Consider the following 27221-nt stretch of genomic DNA (forward strand, 5'->3'; position numbering starts at 1 on the left):
GGGTATTAATAAGGAGAACCTCAAGGCCGCGGCCCCGCCGAGCCTCAGGCGCCCTGACGCCGCCCGTGCGAGCTCGGGGCGGACCCAAGCGGCCGGGCCCCCTTCCATAGTGGCCATGGGGGCGGGGCGGGGCGCGGCGCGCGCCGGCGCGTGGAGGCCGCGGGCAGTGGCGGAGCGCGCGGCAAAGGAGGGGCGCGCGGGGCGGGGACGCGCGGGGCGGGGGCGCGCGGCCGCTGAGGCCTGTGGCGCCGTCACCCGGCAGACTCGAGCGGGTGGAGGGAGGCGCCGCCGGCGAGGCGCGCAGAGACAGATCGGGGCTGCACTGGCGGCCGGTCCACCCTCCCGCCGCCGTCCTCCGGCCCGCGGACCGCGCGGTCCCGTTATCATGTCGTTGAGGCAGCGGCTGGTCCAGCTGGTCGGCAGTTTGCAGGACCCTCAGAAAGTGGCTCGTTTCCAACGGCTGTGCGGGGTGGAAGCGCCGGTGAGCCGCACCGCCACAGCTGCCGCCGACCCGAGGGAGGATGAGAAGGCGGAGGCGCCCCTCGCCGGAGAATCCAGGCGCCGAGAGCGGCAGCTGGGGGCGTCCGGAGGCCCCCCGCCGCCCGGGAGCGACCGCAATCAGTGCCCAGCCAAGCCAGACGGCGGCGGCGCCCCCAACGGCGTGCGGAACGGGCGGGCGACCGAGCTGGGCCCGGCCTCGCAGCGCCGCGCGGGGGTCCTGCGCCGCAACTCGCTGACGGGCGAGGAGGGCCAGCTGGCCCACGTGAGCAACATGCCTCTCTACTACCTGTTCTGCTTCGGCACGGAGCTGGGCAATGAACTCTTTTACATCCTGTTCTTCCCCTTCTGGATCTGGAACCTGGACGCCCTAGTGGGCCGGAGGCTCGTGGTCATCTGGGTGCTGGCCATGTACCTGGGCCAGTGCACCAAGGACATCATCCGCTGGCCGCGGCCCGCCTCGCCGCCCGTGGTCAAGTTGGAGGTTTTCTACAACTCAGAGTACAGCATGCCCTCCACCCATGCCATGTCCGGCACCGCCATACCCATCTCCATGATCCTCCTCACCTATGGCCGCTGGCAGGTAAGGGTCCCTGTCCTCGCCCGGCTCAGCCTAGGGGAGTTAAAGGACTCCGAGCCGTTGTTGCTGTCTGCAGTTATTTGAATTTGGCCGTTCCCCTCCCAAATCTCTCTTCCCACAGGTTTTCACAGTACCCGCAAACAGGCCCTTTTTAGCTTTTAAAAAAATAATGAAACAATGGGGGAAACCTTCAGACTTAGTCGTCAAACTCTATTTTAATAGTAATACCTTTCTTGGAACCTAAAGTAAACACTATTCGTGGAGTAATACATTATCATCGGGCTTTGGTTGAGTTTCTAAGCGATTTTAATGTGATGCACAGAATATAATTATGATTACTTAATGTAATGTCCTTATAATTAATAGTTGGGTGACTAAGATTCACCCGTTTTATATGGTGCCTTTCGCCAGACTGATTTCTGTTTCAGGCGTAGGTAAAGTCATTGGCTTTATCCCGAGACAATGTTTATGAAACAAACATGGTCGTTCAAGCAGTGAAGTAATGAATTTTAAATGAAAGCCACCCTTTGTGGAAGTTAATGGAGCACCGCCTGACTGCTCTTTTAAAGGGGTGTGGTTGCTAATTTGCTGATAGACACAGTTTAATTAGCTTTTGGATCACTGATCTGAACTATCACTTTGAGCTACAGTATTATTGTTGAATTAGCTTTACAAATGGTTTTAAAGTTATTCTTAAAATTAGGGTTCTTGGTCAGACTAGTGGGTTTGTAAAAATGGTAAATATGACAGCAAGATCAGCCTGACAGCTGGGGATGAGTTTTTAACAGTAAACTTTTATATTTTGCCTACTTCTTCTGGCCTCCCATTTTTCAGTTTTTCATGGTCTGTAAATGTTACTTAGATTTAAAAGCTAATTCTTTTTTTATATAGAAGCAAAATTTATTCTTAGACTGATTTTTTATCTGTCTTTCTAAAATTCTTATTTTAAAAAGTATAGTTGGTTTACAATGTTGTGTTAGTTATCTGCCTTTTAAATTGTAAGGAGGTTTGTTCATTCTGCAGACCAGTCCCTTAATTTAAGAATAAAGTTAATAACTATGAAGAATCTAAAGAATCAGACTTCCTTGATTTTTTTTCCATTACAGCACAAAATCATCTCACACTGAGAAATACACATTCTGTATAAAACTCCATTATGGTAAGCTTACTTATCTCAGGCTTAATTTCAGTATAGATAAACCCTTGTCCTCATGGACATTTCTGTGCAGTGCATCTCTCTTACAGGAACATGGAAAGTATGTAATGTATATAGTAAGAATGGCAGAATTATGAGGGAAGAGTACCATGAACAGTTTTTTTTTTCCTGTTTAACCTAAGGAGATACACAGTAATATTCAGATTGTAAATTAGTGCTGCCTGTTTTGCATAATAGATAAATATCTCAAGTTTATTTAATCTAAATGCTTCAGAATTTAAGACTGTCATTGACTTATCATATTAACTGGTTAGCTAATGATGTTTCTCTTATTTTTATGGATTTTCCAGATTCCATAATGATAGAGCCTTTTGTAACTCCTCGTTGAGTAGCTATGTTGCAAGCTATTAATATTAGCAGTCCAAGAAAGAGAAAGTAGTTGTCGCTCATCATTCATTCAGAACACATGCTAACCGGAAGTCTGAAAACAGTACTGCTGGATTGTTTATGGGATGCAGCTATCAATATTTTAACACTTCAGGGTTATTTGAATTATCAGAATATGCTTACATTACAGTTTTTGAACAACCTAGTATATTTAATTCAAAGTTTGAGGAATTTATATATCTTACAGTTTTAGAATTTGAGCTAGACAGGACTTTAAAAATCACCTAGTCTCAAACTGTCATTTTACAGATGTGGAAACTGACCAGTTACATTAGAATTAATCTTGGAAAATTGTTTCTTCTTTTACGTGTCCACTCTAAGTTTGAATAAACTTCCAAAATTTGAATGATTGTCTTTGGTTAGTTGTTTTTTTTTTTGCGGTACGCGGGCCTCCCCACCGCTGCGGCCTCTCCCGTTGCGGAGCACAGGCTCCGGACGCGCAGGCTCAGTGGCCATGGCTCACGGGCCCAGCCGCTCCGTGCCATGTGGGATCCCCCCGGACCGGGGCACGAACCCGTGTCCCCTGCATCGGGACACTGCACCACCAGGGAAGCCCTGGTTAGTTGTTTTGAAAGAAAGACTCCTGTACATGAAAGTTCTGTGTTTATAAATGTTTGGTTGTAATAATGCAGTACAAAAAACCAAAATGACTTTTTAAATTTTTTACTTTTTAAAAAAATCCTTGTTTTGATTGAAAACAAAAGTACCTTCCTTTGCTTAAGGTGTTTTGGTCCTCTTCTCTGCCAGTTAGTATTATAGTACTTAGAAGGCTTATATTTCCAGAGTGGGTAATGAAAAAAATATATATTGGAAAGTGGGATAAGAATTAAACAATGCAAGCCTAGTGTTTTTCTAATTAATAGCAGTTTTGGTTGACAGTTGTTTCCATCTGCTTGTGCTCCTACTGCTTATTCAGGACAGGTGTGTTTATTTCTAGTGCCTAGGATGCTGAAACGTCTCTGGAAACTGAGTTATCTCATATGCCATCCCTTTGGCTTGAGACAACTACTTCACTCACTCCTCACTTCATGTTCTTAACTTGAAATCTGGACAAGGTTCACTCACATGGAGCCTTTTAAATGAACCTTTTCTGTTTCATTATTCATTTGTTCTTAAAATGACAGTAAGCCAGAAAAATCACTTGGGGCTTCTGTAACGTGCAGTTTCTGCACCTTACCCCCAGAGATTCTGATCCATTAGATAAGTGAGGGGTGTTGCATTTTACTGAAATTCCCCAAATATTTTTGAGGAAAAAAATGTACTTTCTTCAGTCCCTTCAAAAATATCAAGGAAGTCTGATTCCTTAGATTTTTTTTTTTTAATTTTATTTATTTATTTATTTTTGGCTGCATTGGGTCTTCAGTGCTGTGCGTGGGCTTTCTCTAGTTGGAGCGAGCAGGGGCTACTCCTCGTGTGGTACGCGGGCTTCTCATTGCGGTGGCTTTTCTTGTTGCAGAGCACAGGCTCTAGGCGCCCGGGTTCAGTAGTTGTGGCACGTGGGTTCAGTAGTTGTGGCTCACGGGCTCTAGAGCACAGGCTCAGTGGTTGTGCCACATGGACCTAGTTGCTCTGCGGCATGTGGGATCTTCCTGGATCAGGGATCGAACCTGTATCCCCTGAACTGGCAGGCGGATTCCTAACCACTGCGCCACCAGGGAAGTCCCCTTAGATTCTTCATAGTTATTAACTTTTTTCTTAAATTAAGGGACTGGTCCGCAGAACGAACAAACCAACCTCCAGCCAGTAAAATCAACTCTTGATCCTTAGAATATATTTTATATTTCTACAACATTGCTGTCTCAGTTCTTTTGCAGTTCGATTCTTTGAATCTTGTAAAGATATGTTAATAATACAAAAAGGGAGATTGAAACAGTATGGCTCCAAACAATTATTTGATATGCTGGAAGAATTTTTTCCAGTAATGCAAGATAGAAAGTGTTATGGCATTTCTCCAGGTATTAAATAGCTTGATCCATTGGCCAAGATAATGATTATTGCTCTCATATTATTTGTTGGAATTTTTTGTAGTCTGAATTGGGAAAAAAATAAGAAGTAAGGGACATCAGATATTAAGAACATAGTCTTTTGAAGAATAATCTAAAATAAAAAATAAAGCACTCCTTTTGTATTTATGTCTGCATGTTCTTTCCAGAAATAAAGTCTTAATTTTTATAATATGGCATATAATGAGTTCTAATTATATATTTAATTTAATAACATTAAGCAAGTTTTAGATGAATTTCATTTTTAAAAAATTAGTGACATCTCACATTTTATAGGGTTACCTATAGGTAACCTATACGTGTTACCTATAGGGTTACCATTCCCAACTAGGGCATATGCTTTCACTACTTTTAATAATAATAATAGTTATATTATTATCTTTATTAACATTTATTAAGGTCTTACTATGGGTCAGACATTGTTTGAAATGTTTATTACCTCATTTAGTCTGCTCTTAAAACATCCCAATGTTTGGTCCTACTATTAATACAAGTTTACAGATTAGGAAACTGACATAGAGGAAGGATAAATGACTTAGAGTAACATAGCTAGTGAGTCACAGGCTGTCTTTTTTTTTTTTTTAATTTATTTATTCATTTATTTTTTGCTGCATTGGGTCTTCATTGCTGCACGCGGGCTTCCTTTAGTTGCAGCGAGCGGGAGCTACTCTTCATTGCGGTGCGCGGGCTTCTCATTGCAGTGACTTCTCTTGTTGCGGAGCATGGGCTCTAGGCGTGCGGGCAGTAGTTGTGGTGCGAGGGCTCAGTAGTTGTGGCTCCCGGTCTCTAGAGCGCAGACTCAGTAGTTGTGGCACTCGGGCTTAGTTGTTCCGCAGCATGTGAGATCTTCCCGGACCAGGGCTCAAAGCCATGTCCCCTGCATTGGCAGGCGGATTCTTAACCACTGCTCCACCAGGGAAGTCCCACAAGCTGTCTTTAAACTTACAGACAAACTCCAGAGCTTACAGAGAAAACTCTTTTCATATCATACTTTGTGATTTTTAAATAATCTTTGCAATAATAAAATTTTTGAAATAGATATGTGTGTTCTTAAAATACAAAAACAGCTTTTATATACCTTGAGAAAATAATGTGTACATACATGTGCCATAGTGACAAATATTTCTTTTAAACATTAAGTTGTTGACTGAAATCAAATGCTGATTTGATCACCTTTCCTTTCCTCTATCTTCCTAATATAAATAAAAAATTAAGCATAATGAAGTCTTTGGGGAAAAAAAGAACATAAGATATTCCATCATAATGTAGTTTATTGTAGATTAAAAAGGAAGATATCTGTGAGATCATGAAACAATAAAAGAAAGGCAAGACATAACAGTTAGAAAAGTAGGTCACAAATGAGAGAGACCAGAAAAGACTTCAAGAGCCAAGGAAACTGATCATTATAGTAATTCTTGGAAGAAACACAGTTTATTAAAAAATCAAATTGGTTCGCTACTTTATTTATTTTTACCTAGTATGATACTTGTGTTTGAAATGCACATTTTCCTGATTTTGTAAGTACTTATTATTAAATCTTCATTTTAAATTTATTTGAACAGGTAATAGATTGTAGAAAATTCAATATTTACATAAAAATATGAAGAGGAGAGTACAGTTTCTCTTCTTTTTCTGTTCCACAGCTATGAGAATCTCATTTCCAGAGGGATTCATTGTTAGAAGTTTCTTATTTAGTCTTATAGAGATAGTCTTTACTTTTGTAGGCATATATTTATATAGTTTATTTTTCATACAAATGGCAACATACCGTTCTGGACCTTGCTTTTTTAATGTAGAAATATATTGGGGAGATTTTCCTTTTCTTTTACCCAAAAATTAATGAATACTAATTTTGTGCTTGCGATTGTCTAAATGCCTTACATGACTTTTAATCTGCATAAAATCTCATGAGTATTGTCACTGGTTTGCAGAAGAAACTGAGGCAGAGGGAAGATGAGTAACTAGCCCAAAATGACTCTGCAAGTACCTAACAGAGCCTGGATTCAGACCCAGGCAGTTCTGCTATGAAGTGACACTATACTACTGTTATATTGCCTCTCCGTATTAGCATTTTCCATGTTTTATACAGAGAGCTATCTGATTTTTTTCACATGTGCATGATGTTCCAGTATATTAACAGCGTAATTTATTTAAAAGTTGACTATTCCAGTACTGCCAGTTCAAAGACTTTCTCTATTTTTTTTCCTATCAGATTGTTGGTATTTTACTAATTTTTAAAAACTATACCTCTTTGGTTTTCTTTTTTTTTCTTTAAGTCCTTGCTCTACCTTCAAATAATGTTACACCATTTCAAGTATAGCAATAGTATACTTCATTTTTCCCTTTTCCCAACTTTTTTTTTTTTTTTTTTTTTGCGGTACGCGGGCCTCTCACTGTTGTGGCTTCTCCCGTTGCGGACGCGCAGGCTCAGCGGCCATGGCTCACGGGCCCAGCCGCTCTGCAGCATGTGGGATCCTCCCGGACCAGGGCACGAACCCGCGTCCCCTGCATTGGCAGGCGGACTCTCAACCACTGCGCCACCAGGGAAGCCCTCCCTCCTTTGTATTATTGTTGTCGTACATTTTACATCTACATATGTTATAATACTCAGAATACATTATTATTTTTGTAGAGTGTTCCAGCATTATTTCTAGAAATATTTTTTTCTGCCTTCTTCTCTCACATCATCCCCTTCTGGAACTTCAATCTCATGTATGTTAGATTTGTTTAACACTGGTCACTTGTAAATCACTAATGCTATGATGATGATGATGACGATGATGAAGAAGATGATGATGATGATTGCAGTGTTTCTGCTCTCTGTGCTTCATTTTGGATAGTTTCTATTGCTACAACTTCAAATTCACTGGTCTTCTGCAATGCCTAGTTTTCTGGTAAACTCATCAAGTAGAATGAGATATGATTTTAGATACTATATATTTTATATCTGGAAGTTCCTATTGGGTCTTTGGTCTAGTGTACAATTAAATTACTTGTCAGTTTAATCTTTTTAGGCTTGCTAGAGTGGGTCTAGAATAACCATAGTCTAGAGCTAATTTAGCCTCACTTCTAAGGTGATAACCTTCCAAAGACTACCCAATTCCCTCAGCACTCTGCCTGGTGGGAAAGCAATTACAGGCCTGTGTAAGCTTTGGGAATTATTTGGCCTACTGCTTTCCAATAGAAAAGCCTGATGGATTTTCATCCCGTGTGTGCACAGGTTAGTACTCAGCCAGTGATTTGCAGAGACCCCTTCACCCCCACGGGGCTCTTTCTCTGTGCAGAGTCCTCTCTCCAGTACTCTCTTGAAAATTATTGCTGCTTTGACCTCTGGGAACTCCTGTTTCTCTCCCCTCAACTCAGTGAGACTGTTGGACTTTGTTTTGCTTCCTCCTCCTGTGCTACAGCCTGGAGACTGCCTCTAGCAGCAAGCCAGGGCAGTCATAGGGCTCATCTCATTTGTTTTCCCTTTTCTCATGAATCACAGTCCTGTGCTATTTGTTTTCCAGTATCTGAAAACAGTTCTTTCATATAATTTGTCTAGTTTTCTTGTTGTTTACAGTGGAATAGCTTTGTTTTCTTTTACAACAGTTAATCATTTATGGGCAGAAACAGAAATTCTCTTACCTCTACTGTTTTTTTTTTTAACATATAATAGCTTACTGAGATGTAATTCATATACCATACAATTCATCCATTTAAAATATACAATTCAGTGGCTTTCAGTGTATTCATAGTATTGTACAACCATCGCCACAATCAACTTTGGAACATTTTCATCATCCCCCAAAGCAACCCCATACCCATAGCAGTTGTTCTCTATTTTCCCCCAATCCCTAGGCACCCCTAGGCAACCAGTAATCCACTCTAGAGATTTGCCTACTATTGTCATCTCATGCAAATGGAAGCGTACATATGTAGTCTATTGTGAATAGCTTCTTTCACTTAGCATAATGTGTTAAGATTCATCCATATTATAGCATGTATCAGTAATTCATTCCTTTTTATTGCAGAGTAATATTCCATTGGATGGATATACCACATTTTATTTATGCTTTCATCTGTTGTTGGACATTTGAGTTCACTTTTTAGTTATTCTGAATAGTGTTGCCATGGATATTTTTGCGTAAGTTTTTGTGTGGACGTATTTTTTTTTCCTCTTGGGTTACTTACTAGTTTTTTTTTTCTTTTTTTGCGGTACGTGGGCCTCTCACTGCTGTGGCCTCTTCCGTTGCGGAGCACAGGCTCCGGACATGCAGGCTTAGCGGCCATGGCTCACAGGTCCAGCTGCTCCGCGGCATGTGGGATCCTCCCGGACCGGGGCACGAACCAGTGTCCCCTGCATCGGCAGGCGGACCCTCAACCACTGCGCCACCAGGGAAGCCCACTTACTAGTTTTTGAAGCCTTTTATGTAGTGGTGAAATTTGCCTTTTGGCTGTGGTGTGATTTGGAAGTATGTTTCCCTAATCATTACTTCTCTTCTGACTTTTCTTCCAAGGAGAAATTTTTCTTTTTATGTATCAATCTTTTTTTTTTTTTTTTTTTATGGTACGCGGGCCTCTCCCGTTGCGGAGCACAGGCTCCGGACGCGCAGGCTCAGCGGCCATGGCTCGCGGGCCCAGCCGCTCCGCGGCATGTGGGATCTTCCCGGACCGGGGCACGAACCCACGTCCCCTGCATCGGCAGGCGGACTCTCAACCACTGCGCCACCAGGGAAGCCCTATGTATCAATCTTTTATTTCATAGTTTCGCAATTTTGTGTAATATTAGGATGGCTTTCTACCATGGTTTCTTTTTTTTTAATTTAATTAATTAATTTATTTTTGGCTGTGTTGGGGCTTCGTTTCTGTGTGAGGGCTTTCTCTAGTTGCGGTGAGCGGGGGCCACTCTTCATCGCGGTGCGCGGGCCTCTCACTGTCGCGGGCTCTCTTGTTGCGGAGCACAGGCTCCGGAGCGCAGGCTCAGTAGTTGTGGCGCATGGACTTAGCTGCTCCACGGCATGTGGGATCTTCCCAGACCAGGGCTCGAACCCGTGTCCCCTGCATTGGCAGGCAGATTCTCAACCGTGCCACCAGGGAAGCCCCCTCTACCATGGTTTCTTATAGTACTTTTATGGTTTCATTTTTTATGCTTAAATTTTTGAATCATCTCTTGTTTTGAGAAAGGAATCTAATTTGATATTTCCCAATGGCACCATTTATTGAATAATCCATTTTTCCCTACTGACTTGAACTGTCACTTTTATCATATATTAAGTATAGGTATATATTTGGGTCTATGTCCATAATTTGATTTAGAATTGATATATCTAATATTTTGTGCAAGTACTATACTATTACATTTATTGTAGTTTTATAGTTTTTCAGAATTCTTGCTGTTTTTATTTATCTGTCTTCGTGTACTTTCGATTCTGTCTAGTTCTAAAAGAAAAATCCTTTTGTGGTTTTTTTTATTAATTGGAAAGATAAAGTTGTCCTTTCACATTTAAGTTTTTGATCCACCTTCAGTTGCCTTGTACGTGCTGTGAGGTATGGATCTGATGTAATGTTTTATATAAATAATTAACTGACCTTGTGCCATTTTTGAATAGTTTATCCTTTCTCCACTTATCTATAATGCCACTTATGTTACATATCAAGTTCCCATATATGTATGGGTCTAATTCTGGATTCTCTGTTTTGTTTCACTGGCCTGTTTGTCTCTCTCCTTAGCAATATTATCATCTTTCTTAATTGGTATAGTTGCTTTAGAATAAGTCTTGGTATCTGTTTATGAAAGTTCTCTATCATATTCTTCAAGACTGTGTTGGCTATTTTTGAATATTTGTTTTCAATATACAGTTTAGAACCAGCCCTTTAATTTCCATGTAAAAACCTGTCTGGACTTTTACTGAAATTGCAATGAATTTATAAATTAATATGGAGTGAATTGATAGCCTGACAATTTTGAATTTTCTTATGTTTGAATATGGTAAATCTTATTTATGTTTTCTTAAATGCATTTCATGAAGTTTTGTAATTTTCTCCATATGGATCAAGCATATCTTTTGTTGGATTTATTTCTAGTTACTTTATTTATTTTTGTTACTGTTGTAAATGATATCTTGTTAAAATTCAAATATTCTAACTTTTTGTAGCTGGAATATAGAAATGCCCTTGGTTTTTATACATTGATCACATATAAACTTTGTTCAACTCGCCATTAGTTTAATAATCTGTAGGATAGTCTCATCTGTTCTCTATAGGGAAAATCATCTCAGCTGAGAATAATGACAAGTATATTAGTTCTGTTGTAGTTGTACACTTTTTTCCTTCTCATTGACTGAAAAGCTTTAATCAAGGTAATGACATTCAATTCCACAAATATGATCTCTTCACATTTCTAATAAGTACTAGGCAATAACATAAGCCCTCCAGATATCAGAGTGACTAAAACAAATATGGTCTGTTTGCTCAAGGAGATTAGATTGGTGTTTTAGAAATACTCTTGTGTCTGTAGGATGGAAAATGGACTGGAGAGAAGCAAGACTGGAGGCAGGTAAGCCAGGCCTAGTAAGAGGTTACTCTGCCAGTGTAAGGGAGAGATGATGGGGACCTAGATCAGGAGACTGCAGACAGGCCTGCTGCCTGATTTTATATGACTTGTGAACTGTGAATGGTTTTCACATTTTTAAATAGTTGAATAAAGTCGAAAGAAGAATGATATTTTGTGACACGTGTACATTATATTATTCAAAATTTTAGGGGCTATACAGTAAAGCTTTATTGGAACACAGCCGTGTTCATTCATTACATAATTGTCTGTGGTGCTTTTGTGCTACAACAGCAGAGTTGAGTAATTGTGACCTTGATTGTATAGTCCACAAAGCCCAAGATAGTTACTTTCTGGCTCTTTACAGAAAAAGACTTTGCTGGCCCCTAACCTTTAGGTGGCAGTAGAGAGAAATGGTGAATTTGAGAGTTATTAGGAGGTAGACTGACAAGGCATGGTGATTAACTGGGTGTGGTTGTAAAGAGGAAAAAGTGGAATACAGGATTATTCCCAAATTTCCAGATATTTGGAAAGGTGAGAAATATTAGTTTGATTTATAGAGATAGAAGATATTGAAATCAGGTCAGATTTGTGGAAAGGGGCAGGAGCGTGGAGGAGATGAGTTCTGTTTTAGATACGTTGAATTTGACATGTCTGTAAGACAGCCATTTGCAACTATCTAGGAGGCAGCTGTATACATGAAAGAGACCTGGACAGGTTTGGTGTCAACAACATAGACGTGCAGAACAAAGTGATTAGAGTGGATGATATTGCCCTCAGTGAGGATACAGAGTAAGAAGAACAGAGGGTCTATAGGAAAAAAAAATTTAAAGACATCAATATTTAAGGAATGGATAGAGTAAAAAGAACCTGGAACAGAATCTGACAAGTAGCAGTTCGAGAGGTTAAGAGGATATCTTAGGGATTGTCTAACTAAGGCAGCGTGTGTGTGAGTGTGTGTGTGTGTGTGTGTGTGTGTGTGTGTTGTGGGGGTGCAGTGTTCTAGTAACCCATTTGAACTAGCTTAAGCAAGCAAACAAACAAACAAAAAAACCAAAAAACGTTATTTGAAGGCTAGAGGGGGGCTGTCTCGTGGAAGTCAAGGATAAGAAAGTGCTACCAGGTCTCATGAGGGATTGGAGCTAGGCTCTGGAATGCTATCAGAACTGAAGGCATGCCATCCATCTTTGTTTCTTGAGGTTGCATGGTCTCTCATTTCTGCTTCTTTCTTTTCTGTCTGTACTTTGGCATGTGTATGTCAGCCTCACCCCTAGTTCTATGTCATTTCCAAATTCAAGCACGTAACAGAGACTGACTGACTTTCTGACTTTATTACTATTAGGAAAAAGAATCTGATCGGCTCAGCCCAGCCAATGGATTTGCTTCCCTAGAGCCAAGTGTCTGATTCAGGGGCTGTGGTCAAGAGAGCAGGATCACACAGTATGAGCATGTCTCCAGGGCCACACTGCTGGGTCTAAGTGGGGATGTTTGCAGAAGAGAGGCATATAGATTGGACAGTATCATAAAAAGAATATACTATAAACTACAAGTGAAAGAAAGAGAGGGTATTCTGGAAAAGGAAAGTAGTTAATATTGTTAAATGCTACTAAAGATAAACGGGATAAGTACCGAACCTTATAGAAGGCTTGGAAAATAGAAGAATAGGAAAAAGCTAGTGTTAACTTTATTTCCTTACAATTTTGAAATAATTGGGACCATATTGTATGCGGACTTTATTCTTTTTTTATTTAATATAATGTGATGGTAAATTTTGAGTCAACTTGGTTAGGCCACAGTACGCAGATTTTTGGTCAAACACTATTCTAGATGTTTCTGTGAGGATATTTTTAAAAGACACTAACATTTAAATCAGTAGATTTTGGATAAAGTAGATTACCTTCCATAATGTGGGTGGAGCTTTATCCAATCAGTTGAAGGCCTTAAGAGAAAAAAGACTGTCCTCCCCCAAGGAGGAAGGGATTCTGCTAGCAGACTGCCTTTGGACTTGAGCTACGTCAAGTCTTCCCTGGGTCTCCAGGCTGCTTTCATACCCTGAAGATTTTGGATTTGCCAACCTCCATAATCCTTAAAATAAATCCAATATAAACCCAATTCTTTATAATAAATCTCTCAATATATATGTATACATATACATCCTATTGGTTCTTTTTCTCTAAAGAATTCTGAGTAATACATTATGTCATAAATTTTCTATCAGTAAAAATTCCTAGAAAACTATTAATGAATGAAATATTTTCATATTCCTGCAAAATACTTTTTATACTATAGGGTTGTCCTTACTGTTGATATTATTATCTTTATAAACAAGGAAACTGCATTGCAAAGAGACTATAAAACTAGCCCATGGTCCCACACCTGAAGAAGTAGGCACCTTTCGGAGAGTCTGCCGAGTTCCCAGCCCTCTGAAGGTTCCCTCACCTATAGGGCTGCCATATTTTCTCTACGTGTTCTTGCCCATCAGGAACTGAGAAGAGTACTGTTTGGGCAGGTTCCTCAATGAAGAAGTAGTGAATTCAGAAAGCTTTATCTACCATGTGGACTGAAGAACAGAGAAACTAGTCTGCAGAAAAAGAAGAATGAAGTGGATATGTAAAGAGAAGAGATGGTCCTGTGACCGTCCAGTTTATAATTCCAGTTTCTTCTTGAAGCTTAGCCTCATTCTGCCATAGGGTCCTGTGAGATGCTTTACAGATACATCTCTTTTTTTCCCTTCAAGATAATTTAATATCTGTTATTTACATTTTTAGAGTCCCAATAAATGCATGTAGTAAGTGGCTAGATCCAGGTCTGTGTAGCTCCAAAAACTGATATTTTATTTTATTTTTTTTGGCTTCGCTGCGTGGCTTATGGGGTCTTAGTTCCCCGACCAGGGATTGAACCAGGCCCTCGGCAGTGAAAGCACCGAGTCCTAACCACTGGACTGCCAGGGAATTCCCCAAAACTGATATTTTAAGCACTACTTTATTATCAATAAATGTTGATTTATTCATTGTTGTATGGTATATATAATTTTATTATAAACATATTTATATATAATCCTTGCCCTCATTTCTATTTCTTTAGTGAAGAATTCTAGGAGAGAGGTTACTGATTCAATGTATATGAACATTTATAGCTCATTGTGTATTGACAAAATGCTTTCCAGAAAGGTTGCCTCAATTTTTACTCCACTAGCAGTGTATGAGAACAATGCAGGATATATCATTAATGTGTTCTTCCTGTGCTTTGTTGTTCATCTAAACACTGTCCATTCCTCAAATAGAAAATATAATATTTTTTCTTGGTGCTTGCCTTTGTCCCATGTTTAAGTTACTTTAAAATTTTTTGACTTCTACTAAGAACAGTCTTTGTAACTGCTTTTTTTTTAATTTAATTTTTTTTTTTTTTTGGCTGCTTTGGGTCTTTGTTGCTGCGCGCGGGCTCCCCCTAGCTGCGGCGAGTGGGGGCTACTCTTTGTTGCGGTGCGCGGGCTTCTCATTGCGGTGGCTTCTCTTGTTGTGGAGCACGGGCTCTAGGCGTGTGGGCCTCAGCAGTTGTGGCTCGCAGGCTCAGTAGTTGTGGCTCGCAGGCTCTAGAGCGCAGGCTGAGTAGTTGTGGCGCACAGGCTTAGTTGCTCCGCGGCATGTGGGAATCTTCCCAGACCAGGGTTTGAACCTGTGTCCCCTGCATTGGCAGGCGAATTCTTTTTTTTTTTTTTTTTGCGGTACGCGGGCCTCTCACTGTTGTGGCCTCTCCCGTTGTGGAGCACAGGCTCCGGATGCGCAGGCTCAGCGGCCGTGGCTCACGGGCCTAGCTGCTCCACAGCATGTGGGATCTTCCCGGACAGGGGCACGAACCCGTGTCCCCTGCATCGGCAGGCAGACTCTCAACCACTGCGCCACCAGGGAAGCCCGGCAGGCGGATTCTTAACCAGTGTGCCAGCAGGGCAGCCCTATAACTGCTTTAATTGTAAGTAATTTTATTAACTTACTGACATCAGTGAGTGTGAATGGAAAATGTCCTAATATAAAACATAATTCCAATTATGAGTGATAAATACTTAAGGAAAGCATATCAGTAAAAGTAAAAACATTTGGTAGAATAACTGAAGGAAATGTTTAGATAAGTGTTCTGTGATAGGATTTGCAATGAAAAGATTAGATAGTGGCATGAAATTAAAAACATCTAGGAGGTCATGTAATCTGTTTTGGGTTTGGTAATTTTTTATTGATTTGAAAATAGGAAGGATTTGTACATTTTTCTTTCATCTTTTTGCTGTTGTTGTTGTCATTTTGCTTTTTTCTTTGGCCGCCCAGCTTGCAGGATCCCCAACCAGGGATCGAACCCGCAGTCTCAGCAGTGAAAGTGAGGAGTCGTAACCACTAGACTGCCAGGGAATTCCCTCTTTCATCCTTTTTGATAAGATCTAAAGACTTAAGTAAAAACATTCTTTTTAGAGGAAATAACATAAATTCAGCAGATAAAGCTCAACATTCTCTAAGAAAAAGAAAATAGAAGCTAGGAACCCTTACCAAACTCAAAATTATAACTTATTTGTGTAGTGATAAAAGTGTAAAGTAATAAGCATGGTAAATTGGAAAAATCATCAGAATAGGCCACTAGAATATAATACTAAATGTTATTTAGCATTGCTGGGTCTGTTTCTTATTTTGTAAAGAGAGGGGAGAGGAATTAGTGTACGATCCTTTGTACTTGCAATTAAGTGAAGTTTGTACCTAGCCTCCATTCTAAGAAAAACTAAGTAAAATGTATCTGTGGTATTTTTGATCCTAGGGATACAAGGAATTAAACAAATAATACACTTTATACAGCTTAGTATAGTGGTTAAGAGCTCAGACTTGGGAATCAGACTTCCAGTGTTTGAATCTCATCTCTGTAACTTAATACCTGTTTGATTTTGGGCCTCTCTCTGCCTGTGTCATTTAAATTAGAACACCTACCCCTTAGGGTTGTTCTGATGATTAAATGAGCTAATATTTGTAAAGCTCTTAGAATAGTGCCTGTACATGGTAAATTGTACGTTAAATTATTTAATCTATTAACATCTCAGTAGAAAACAAACTCACACACATTTCTTCTAACATCTGCCTAGAATTGAATTTGGGGTATAAAAAAATCCAGTTTGAGTTTTCTATTGCAATGCCTTTTGCATTTTGAAAATTACTGTACTTAATTGCCTTTATTCCACTTACTCTCCCAAGTGCTGAGGCAGCTCCAGAAGAGCTGTTGTCATCCCAGACTAGATTTGCTCCCAACCCTAGAGATTTGAATTGGGAATTTAAAAAAAAAAAAAAGTCTCTACAGAATCTGTACTAGACACTGGAGAGATTTTCTGGGACCTTGTGAGCAAATAGGCTATATTATCCAAGAGACAATTAGATTAAAAATGATTTGACAGGTTACAATCATAATGAATTAATGAATTGGATACTGCCTGGAAGACGGGATTTACTAAATTTCTTTTGTTTCTACTCTGGTTTCTGCAGAGGGAATTAAGAATTTGTTGTTCACCTTAACTATCTGGAAAGCTGTGGGCTTTAGAGCTTCCTTTAGCAGCTCTAAAATGATGCAATCTATGTAATATTACATGTAGCCCTTATCTTTTTTCCTCACAAATCCCTTCCCTATAATAGGAATTGGGAAATGGACTTATTTTGTTAACATAAGGTCACATCAACTAGTTTGCTAATAAATAGTATGTCCTTATTGTGGTTTGTAATATAAAAGACATTTAAAATTATAATTAAGTTCTATTGATGAGTTCTTTTGCTAAATTGTGATATAAAAGTTTGACAGTGAAACAGTAACTAAGATGACAACAAATGTGTATAGGTCAAAACAGTAGATTGAGTTGAAAATGTTTTAGTACACATTTTTATTAATATGTACATTAAATGACTGTATATGGGTCAGATTTTGTTTTACCTATTTGAACCGACATATTACTCTACATTAGTCTACTTGTGTGGAAAGTACCATGAAGGAAAACATGCTATTTTGATTAAATTTTTTTGATTATTTATTTTTGCTTTTAGTGTAGAAAATATAGTTCATATTGTGTTGTTGAATGAAGTGGCTTTTATATTTCTATGCAACTTGAGTTACTTTGTTTTAGAAAGTGTATATTACTTTTAAAAGCTTAAGCTACAGAATCCTTACCTAATAATGTTTGTTCTAAAACAAGTATTGGAAGTTCCCTTTCCTAGTTTACTCAACAGGATTTTCAGATTGCAGTTGATCATGGTGAATTCCAGAGATGCTCTTAGAACTAAAGTTTAACATAGCCCAGGTTTGAGGCCAGGAATTGAATGATACCATGGCTTTTGACCCCGAGTTATCTTGAATGAGTTACTGTAAGACTGATGTTCTTAGTGGCTAAAGGCTTACATTTACTTCATTCAACAAGTATTTATTGACTGCCTACTATATGCAGACACTAGACAATAATTAAAATAAATACTATTATTTTACGTACATATAAGTATTTGTAATATATATGTACATATAGAATATACATAAAATATATCCTAATGCATAAATATATCCTGTCAAAGGTAAGGGTGTTTAATTTCTTTTATTAATGTTTTGTAGTTTTCAGTTTAATTTCTTTTATTAATGTTTTGTAGTTTTCAGTATACCATTCTTTTATTTATCTGGCTAAATTTGTTCCTAGGTATTTTATTCTTTTGGGTGCTATTGTAAATTGAATTGTTTTTTTAATTTCCTTTTCAGATTACTCATCACTGGTGTATAGAAACAAAACTTATTTTTGTGCATTGATCCTGTACCCTGCAACTTGCTGAATTCATTTCTTAACTCTAGTAGTTTTTTGTGGATTCTTTGGGATTTTCTGCTTTTAACATCATGTCATCTGTGAATAGAGATAGTTTTACTTCCTAATTTAGATGTTTTTTATTTCTTTTCCTTGCCTAATTGCTCTGGCTAGAACTTACAATACAGTGTTAGATAGCAATGGTGAGAGGTAGACATCCTTGTCTTGTTCCTAATCTTGGAAAGCAGGGTGGGAGGAACCTTTCAGTCTTTCAACCATTGAACATAATAGTGTCTGTAGATATTTCATAAATGCCCTTTATCACGTTAAGGAAGTTCCCTTCTATTCCAAGGTTTTGAGAGCTTTTATTAGGAAGGAGTGCTGGATTTTGTCAAATGTTTTTCTGCACCAATTGAGATGATCATGTGATTTTTTTGTTTTGCTTTGTTTTGTTTTTTGCGGTAAGCGGGCCTCTTACTGTTGTGGCCTCTCCCTTTGCGGAGCTCAGGCTCCGGACACGCAGGCTCAGCGGTCATGGCTCACGGGCCCAGCCGCTCCGTGGCATGTGGGATCATCACGGACTGGGGCACGAACCCGTGTCCCCTGCATCGGTAGGCGGACTCCCAACCACTGCGCCACCAGGGAAGCCCGTGTGTTTTGTTTTGTTTTTACTTCATTCTATTCATGTGGTGTATTACATTGATTGATTTTTCTTTGTTGAACCACCCTTGTATTTCTGGGATAAATACCACTTGATCGTGGTGTATAATACTTTTAATGTGCTGTTGGATTTTGTTTGCTAGTACTTTGTCGAAGATTTTTGCATCAGTATTCACAAGGGATATTGGCCTGTAGTTTTCTTGTGATGTCTTTGTCTGGTTTTGATATCAGAGTAATAACGGCCTCACAGAATAAGTTAGGAAGTGTTCCCTCTGCTTCTGTTTTTTGGAAGAGCTTGGGAAATACTGACATTAAATCTTCCTTAAATGTTTGGTGGAATTCACCAGTGAAGCTGTCTGGACTCAGGTTTTTCTTTGGAAGTTTTTTTTTTTTTTTTTACATCTTTATTGGAGTATAATTGCTTTACAATGGTGTGTTAGTTTCTGCTTCATAACAAAGTGAATCAGTTATACATATACATATGTTCCCATATCTCTTCCCTCTTGCGTCTCCCTCCCTCCCACCCTCCCTACCCCTTCCCTCTAGGTGGTCACAAAGCACCAAGCTGATCTCCCTGGGCTATGCGGCTGCTTCCCACTAGCTATCTATTTTACGTTTGGTAGTGTATATATGTCCGTGCCACTCTCTCACTTTGTCACAGCTTACCCTTCCTCCTCTCCATATCCTCAAGTCCATTCTCTAGTACTTTGGAGGTTTTTGATTACTTACTCACTTTCTTTACTTGTAAGTCTGTTTAGACTATATTTCTTCTTGAGTCAGTTTTGGTAATTTGTGTTTTTCCAGGAATTTGTGTATTTCATCTAGGTTATCTAATTTGTTAGCATATAATTGTTCATAGTTTTCTCTTATAATCCTTTTTTAAAAAAATAAATTTATTTATTTATTTTTGGCTGTGTTGGGTCTTCGTTGCTGTGTGCAGGCTTTCTGTAGTTACGGCGAGCGGGAGCAACTCTTCATTGCGGTGCGCGGCCTTCTCATTGCGGTGGCTTCTCTTGTTGTGGAGCACAGGCTCTAGGTGTGAGGGCTTCAGTAGTTGTGGCACGTGGGTTCAGTAGTTGTGGCTTGCGGGCTCTAGAGCGCAAGCTCAGTAGTTGTGGCAAACAGGCTTAGTTGTTCCTCGGCATGTGGGATCTTCCTGGACCAGGGCTTGAACCTGTGTCCCCTGCACTGGCAGGCAGATTCTTAACCACTGCGCCACCAGGGAAGTCCGTCTTGTAATCCCTTTTATTTCTGTAAGATCAATAGTAATGTTTCCACCTTCGTTTCTGATTTTAGTTATTTGCATCCTCTTCTTTTTTTTTTTTGTCAGCCAGGCTGTAGATTTATTAGTCTTGTTGTTCTTTTTTTTTTTTTTTTTTTTTTTTGCAGTACGCGGGCCTCTCACTGTCGTGGCCTCTCCCGCTGCGGAGCACAGGCTCCGGACGCGCAGGCTCAGCGGCCATGGCTCACGGGCCCAGCCGCTCCGCGGCATGTGGGATCTTCCCGGACCAGGGCATGAACCCGCGTCCCCTGCATCGGCAGGCGGACCCTCAACCACTGCGCCACCAGGGAAGCCCTTGTTGTTCTTTTTAAAGAAATAACTTAGTTGTGTTGCTTCTCTTGTTTTTCTATTCTGTATTTCATTTTTCTCCACTCCTATCATTTTGTTATTTCCCTCAGTTGCTAGCTTTGCATTTAGTTTGCTCTTCTTTTTCTAGTCTTCAAGGTACAGAGTTGTGACTGATTTCTTTCTTTTTAACGTAGGGCTCCACTGTTATACACTTCCCTCTGAGTGCTGCTTTTATTGTATTACATGATTTTTATTATGTTGTGTTTTGTTTTTACTTGTCTCTATTTTATAACTTCCCTGTGATTTTATCTTTGGCCTATGGTTATTTAAGCGTAGTTTAATTTCGGGACCTCCCTGGTGGTCCAGTGGTTAAGAATCTGTCTTCTGGGCTTCCCTGGTGGTGCAGTGGTTGAGAGTCCGCCTGCCGATGCAGGGGACACGGGTTCGTGCCCTGGTCTCGTGCCCTGGTCCGGGAAGATCCCACATGCCACGGAGCGGCTAGGGCCATGAGCCATGGCTTCTGAGCCTGCGTGTCCGGAGCCTGTGCTCCGCAACGGAAGAGGCCACAACAGTGAGAGGCCCGCGTACCACACACACAAAAAAAGAATCTGTCTTCTGATGCAGCGTACACGAGTTCGATCCCTGGTCGGGGAAATAAGATCCCACATGCCACGGGGCAGCTAAGCCTGCACCGCAACTACTGAGCCCTTCCACTCTAGAGCCTGCGGGCCACAACTAGAGAGAAGGCCATGGGCTGCAACTGGAGAAGCCCCCACACCGCAAGGAAGAGGCCTCGAGTTGCAGTGCGTGCTGCAACTAAGAACCAACACAGCCAAACAACAATTAAAAAAAAAAAGAGTAGTTTAATTTCTACATACAGTTGATCCTCATTTTTCATGCATTGCTTGTTTGTAAGTTTACCTACTCAGTAGAATTTGTCACTCGAGAATCAGTACATTCAGACCTGTGCAGAGTGGTGAAAAATTTGAGTCATCTGGTATACATGTTCCCAGCCAAGGCTGAGCAAGGCAATAAACTGCTTTCTTGTTTCAGCTGTTATACTGTAAACAAGAGTCCTTTTTGCAGTCTGTTCAGTACCACATTTGTCATGTCTTTGTGCTTTTTTTTGATGGCTTTGCTGTTTAAAATGGTCCCCAAGCTGCAGTGCTGTTTAGTGTTCCTACATACAAGAAGGCTGTGATATGCTTTACAAAGGAAATATACATGTGTGAAGTAAGATTCATTCAGGCACCAGTTATACTTCTTTTGGCCATGAGTTCAATATTAATGCATCAACAATATAGTACATCCAGAAAATGGAAGAGGAAATTCACTGATGTGTATGTAAGGCCACTCTGGAAATGCTGAAGTAGTATCTGTAGTGTCTGATGAAGCTATGGAAAAGATGGAAAAGTGGCTGACTTTGTGGATTCATGAGATGATAACCAATTAAAAAAAAGAAAGCATAGTGGACAGCATCATTATGAAGCTGAAAGCCAATGAAATCATGTTACCCAGAGTAAGGAAAATATTAAATTCTTCTCTTGTAGTACTGACTGGCCTGCACATTTCAAAAGACTATACAGCATGAAAAATGTTAAACTTGCAATAATCCTGAGTCAAGATCAAGAGGCTGTGGGAGAATCTTTAGGTTGTCTGCTCAGTGTTATTTAGGAAAAAGGCTATGTGGAAAAGCAGGTTTTCAATGCTGATGAGACTGGCTTATAGAACTATTTCTCCAGTTCTGTCAATGTTTGTTTCAGTTATTTTTGGGCTTTGTTTGGTGCAAATGTGTTTATAATCATTATATCTTCTTAAAGAATTGATCCTTTTATCAATACATATTGTCCTTTGTCTTTGGTAACAATTTTTGACCTGAAGTCTGTGTTGTCTGATTTTAGTAGTGCCACATAGTTCTCTCTGTTGGTTACTATTTGCATGAAATATGTTTTTCCATTTGTTCACATTCAACCTATTTGTGTCTTTGGACCCAAAGTGAGTCTCTTTAGGCAGCATATAGTTGGATCGTGCTTTCTTATCCATTCTACCAATCTCTGCCTTTCATTGGAGAGTTTAAACCATTTCCATCTAAAGTAATTACTGATAAGGAATGACTTTTGACATTTTGCTATTTGTTTTCTGTGTGTCTTATGAGTTTTTTACTTCTAATTTCCTACATTGCTGTTTTCTTTTGTGTTTGAGTTTTTTATAGTGTACCTTTTTTTTTTTTTTTTTTTACCTTGTTTTAAACTAGCCCACATGCTATATAGCAGACACTATGAGCACAGCTTCAGGACTACTATTCCTCCTTTTACGACCACTGAGACCAGGGTTCAGATCCAATGGAAAAGGGAACTGGAGGGTTATAGCATACCATTTTGATTCCCTTCTTATTTCCTTTTGTGTATATTTTTTAGATACTTTCTTTGTGGTTACCATGGGGATTACAATTAATAACTAGATATATTTTGAAGGTATAACTGACACTTTTAATGGATTGGATGATGGGTATGAATGAGGAAGTCAAGGTTAACAACAAGGTATTTGGCCTGAGGAATGGAACAGTGGAGAAGTCATTTATTAGGAAGGAGATAACCATAGGAATTTAAGTTGGTCAGATGTGGAGACGGCAGAGAAATCAGGAGTTCAGATTTAGTCGTGTTACATTTGAGATGCCTGTTAGACATTGATCACGTAGGCAGTTGGATATAAAAGTCTGAGATTCAGGAGACGTGACCTGGCTAGAGATGGAAATTTGAGTCATGAACATATGGATTGTATATAAATCCTTGGGACTGGATGAGATCACTAAGGGAGTGAGTGTAGATTGGGAAATGGGCACACTAATACTAAAGAGCTGTGAGTAAAGGGGGGAACTAACAAAAATGACTGAAAAGGAGTGGTCTATGTATATTTTATATATTTCTAATAGATTCTGTTATTTCTTAGGAAAGGATAATTCCACATAAATCTGTTTTCTTTCCAGCAATGTCTAAATGAGGACAGTGGTCCTAAATATTAGTGGTCCTAAATTTTAGAGACAGTTTAACATAAAATAAAAAGGTAGTTATAATTTGGATATTCTTAAATATAAAATAAGTGTGCCAGATGAATTGGTTATTATGCATAATCTTCCTCCCCCAGCATGATCCCACGTTAGGAATATTACTTTATCTAGTTTTTCTAGGTGGTTTTACTTTTTTTTTTTTTTTTTTTTGGCGGTACGCGGGCCTCTCACAGTTGTGGCTTCTCCCGTTGCGGAGCACAGGCTCTGGACGCGCAGGCTCAGCGGCCGCGGCTCACGGGCCTAGCCACTTCGCGGTATGTGGGATCTCCCCGGACCGGGGCGCGAACCCGTGTCCCCTGCATCGGCAGGCAGACTCTCCACCACTGCGCCACCAGGGAAGCCCGGTTTTACTTTTTATAGTCATTAAAATCTGTGATCTTTTTTATCTGCTTAAAAGATTGCTTGATAAAATACTTCTTTGCTTTGATACTGTAATTATACTGAATTCTGTTCTGCGGGGAGCGAATGTGAAAGTTATGTAGTCAGAACTGAATCAGGTCTTCCCCCAAATGTGTTTGTTTCCACAAAAAAAATCTAGGGAAAATATTGTGAAGGTAGAGACTAATTGCTTAAGAAAATCAAACATCAATGAAAAAAAAATGACTTGTTCTTTTCCCAAGTAGTCATCTTACCCCAGTGAGATCTAAAGGTGCTCTGGAATAGGGGAAAAGCTTCCGCATCTAGCTTGTTTGCATTCCTAACTCTCCCATTTAAACACTTGGAGTTAGTAAACCTGAATAAAGGTGGATTAAGTTAAGTTAAATTCAGTTAACTTAAAATGCTTCTTTTTGCCTACCTTCAGTCCTAGCTTTTGAGACTTAATAAATGAATTTTTCTTCTATCTATTGTGTAAGAGAATTCCCACCAATAACTTTGTACTTTTTTACTTCCTTATGGGGTCTAAGTGAAAAAAGAGAAAGAAGAAAGACGCATAGGAGACTTTTTTGGTGGTGGTGGTAGTTTTTACTTCTTTGCCTCTCCCTTGCTATTAACAGTTTAAAAAAAAATTAACAGAAAAATTGAAAATACCTGAGTGCCTGCTACAGAGACAAAAGCCACTGTTATCATCTCTCACCTAGATTGTGACAGCAGCCTCCTAACTGGTCTTCCTGCTTCCACCCTTGCTCCCTTATTGTCTAATCCCATGACACTGCTCTGCTCAAAACCCTGCAATGGCTCCCCATTTGATTCCCCACAAAATCAGATTTCTTACGGAGGGCTCTCAGGCTCTGGTTGCCATGACCTCTCTCACCTCTCCTCCTACCTGCTCTCTCTGTTCCAGCCACACTAGCTTCCTTGCCAGTCACATTTCCTCATTAAAGACTTTGCTCTACCTGATCCCACTCCCTCATATAGGTTCTTTCCTCAGATACCTGGTTGGCTAATTCTCTCACTTCCATCCAGTCTTGCCTTAAATCTCAGCTTGTCAATATAAAGCCTCCACTGACTATCTTTTAATACTTTAACCTGCCCCACTCACACTCCCATACTCCTAATCCTATTTCTGTTACAGTTTTAATTATGATAGGTGTGGTTATGCTCTGGTAATGACTTAACCCTGAAACAGCTTAACAACGAAAGCTTATTTCTCATTTGTGTTTCATATCCATTATGGGTTAGCAAACGACTCTGTTCCACTTAGAACCTCAGGGACCCAGGCTGATGGAAGTTTGCCCATCTTGTGATGCATCTCAACATGCAGCTTCCAGCGTCCCATCTGTAGGGAAGAGAGAGTTCATAGAATGATTGAAAGGGGCAGAAGTCACCTTTTTCCCAGTTCATTGTCAGAACCAGTCACATGGCCCCAATCTAACTGCAAAAGGAGCACAAGGAATATTTGGTGAACATTACTGTTTCAACACCTGTTCTCTTTTTATTTCTCCATAGTACTTATCATGTTTTATTGTATAATTTGTATATTTTATATAAAATGTCATTTATATATTTACATATTGTATAGTTTGCATATTTTGTTTTTATTATTTAGTGCCTTTCCTCAGCAAGAATTTAAAACTTATTCTCCTAGAAAACCTCACTACTTACAGCTTCTTGGACACAAGCATTTCTTCATTTGCTCCTGCTGTTTGTAATGTCCTCTACCTTTTTTGCCCTGTGCTCCTTTTTCCTCTAAAGAGTAAATCCGACTTCTTTTGGGACAATTTGAATCTTAATCTGGGAGACTCAACTAACATCCTTAAACTAAGTTAAAGGCCCATCCCTTAGACTCCCTCTGAATTTTTATTATACTCCTATCATAGCCCTTAACCTCCTTATAGGGTTACATGTCTGTCTGCCCCATTAACCAAGTTCCTCATGCATATGGAAGAATGTCTGGAGAAATACATGGGGCCTAGAAAAGAAACTATGAGGATCCGAATAAGGACAGTATAAGTAGGGTGACGGGATGACAGAATCAAGAAATATTTAGAAAGTAAAATCAGCAAGACTTGCTTATTGGTTGAATATGAGGGATAAGGGAGAAATCAAGGATAATTCATACTTCTCATTTAGATTATGATACTTCCAAGTGACATAGGGAATATGAGAGGAGGAACAAGTCTAGGTGGTAGGATGATGAGTTGGGTTTGAGGTATAGTATGTTTAACTCCATAAGGATCTCAAGATGGAGATATGTGCAGGGGTTGGCTAAATGGTTCTTAATCCAAGGACATGGATAGGTGTTCAGCATGCTAAGTAGTAGTTAAAAGATAAGAAAAGGTGAGACTGCCAATAACTACTAAGGGCAGAACCCTTAGTTAAACTAACGTTTAAGGAACAATTAGAGGAATACATGCTCTTGTGCAGAAAACACAGAAAAAAATAGGTGGTGAAAGGGGAACCACGAGAGTGTGATGCTGTAGAAATCAAGGTATTTAGACTTTCAGGAAGAAATATGTGGGCCATGTTAAAAGCAGTAGAGAAGTCAAATCAAAACAACTGTGTACTAAATCTTGACCACTCTTCTTGCAACGTTACTTAACTCTTTCAACTCCACTTCTTATTGAACCACCTTGAATTCTTATTGAATTGAACTATCTCGGCTTCAATTTCATTGAGAAATTTGAAGTTATCAGGCACATGCCCATCCATCAATCATTTCCTCCTTCCGTTTAATATCAGGAGCTTCAAAGCCAAGTCTAATACCAGTGCCATTAATACTAAGAGTTGTCTACATTTTAAGTTTTTTCCCAATTTATGGCTTTCTGCTCCCAGTATCCCACCAAAATTTTTTGCAATAAGGTTGCCATTTGAAATTTTAGTGGAGGGGCAAAAATGGACAACAAATTACGTGATGCTGAATATCAAAAGGAAGATGTGGAAATGGCAAATAGCACTCAGTCACTGATGGAAGTGAGAGGGAGATAATGCCTCCTGCCCAAGGGAGCAATGATATTCACCTGGACCAGATTCAGGTGTTATTCCAGAGGCACTTTCATTTTGGAGCTACAGTAAAAGTATGTCTCTTACCTGTTTTTCTTCTGTAGCATACCAGTGATTGAATCTTTACTGTAGAAGCAAAAATGAGCCAATTCCCACAACGAAGATTGTAGAAGCATTCCATTTGATTCATTTGTTCATTCATGTAAAAGTATTTCCTGAATGTCTGCTATGTGCCATGCTTATGGTTAGGTGCTGGGAATACAACGGAGAGTAAAAAACACATAGTTCTTGTTCTCCTGGAGTTTTGTAGTATAGTGATTTTTTATTTGCTTGTTTATATTTAACCTAATTTATTTAACTAATTTTACTTTTTTTTCCCTTTAGTATCCTCTTATATATGGACTGATTCTTATTCCCTGCTGGTGTTCTCTAGTTTGCCTAAGTAGAATTTACATGGGCATGCACTCCATTCTGGTAAGGAAAAACATTGTGTTCATAGAGCTTTATTTTTTTCTAAAATCGACAGGCAATTGT

The 27221-nt window shown here is 39.7% G+C and overlaps 1 protein-coding gene across 2 annotated transcripts in view; it reads left to right on the forward strand.

The window, feature by feature from the left end:
* The first annotated feature begins 236 nt into the window (after positions 1–236).
* SGPP1 (sphingosine-1-phosphate phosphatase 1) overlaps positions 237–27221 on the forward strand; it is a 34573-nt gene continuing 7588 nt past the window's right edge. Inside the window, exons 1-2 of one of the 2 annotated variants that reach the window (XM_079912193.1) lie at positions 237–1081; positions 27072–27161. In XM_079912193.1, the coding sequence (XP_079768319.1) occupies positions 386–1081; positions 27072–27161 (786 nt within the window). In that variant the 5' untranslated portion in view covers positions 237–385. The remainder of the gene's footprint in view (positions 1082–27071; positions 27162–27221) is intronic. The other variant, XM_079912194.1, reaches the window with a different exon arrangement.

This window comes from Stenella coeruleoalba (assembly GCF_951394435.1).
Source record: "Stenella coeruleoalba genome assembly, chromosome: 2".
Classification (NCBI taxonomy): Eukaryota; Metazoa; Chordata; class Mammalia; order Artiodactyla; family Delphinidae; genus Stenella; species Stenella coeruleoalba.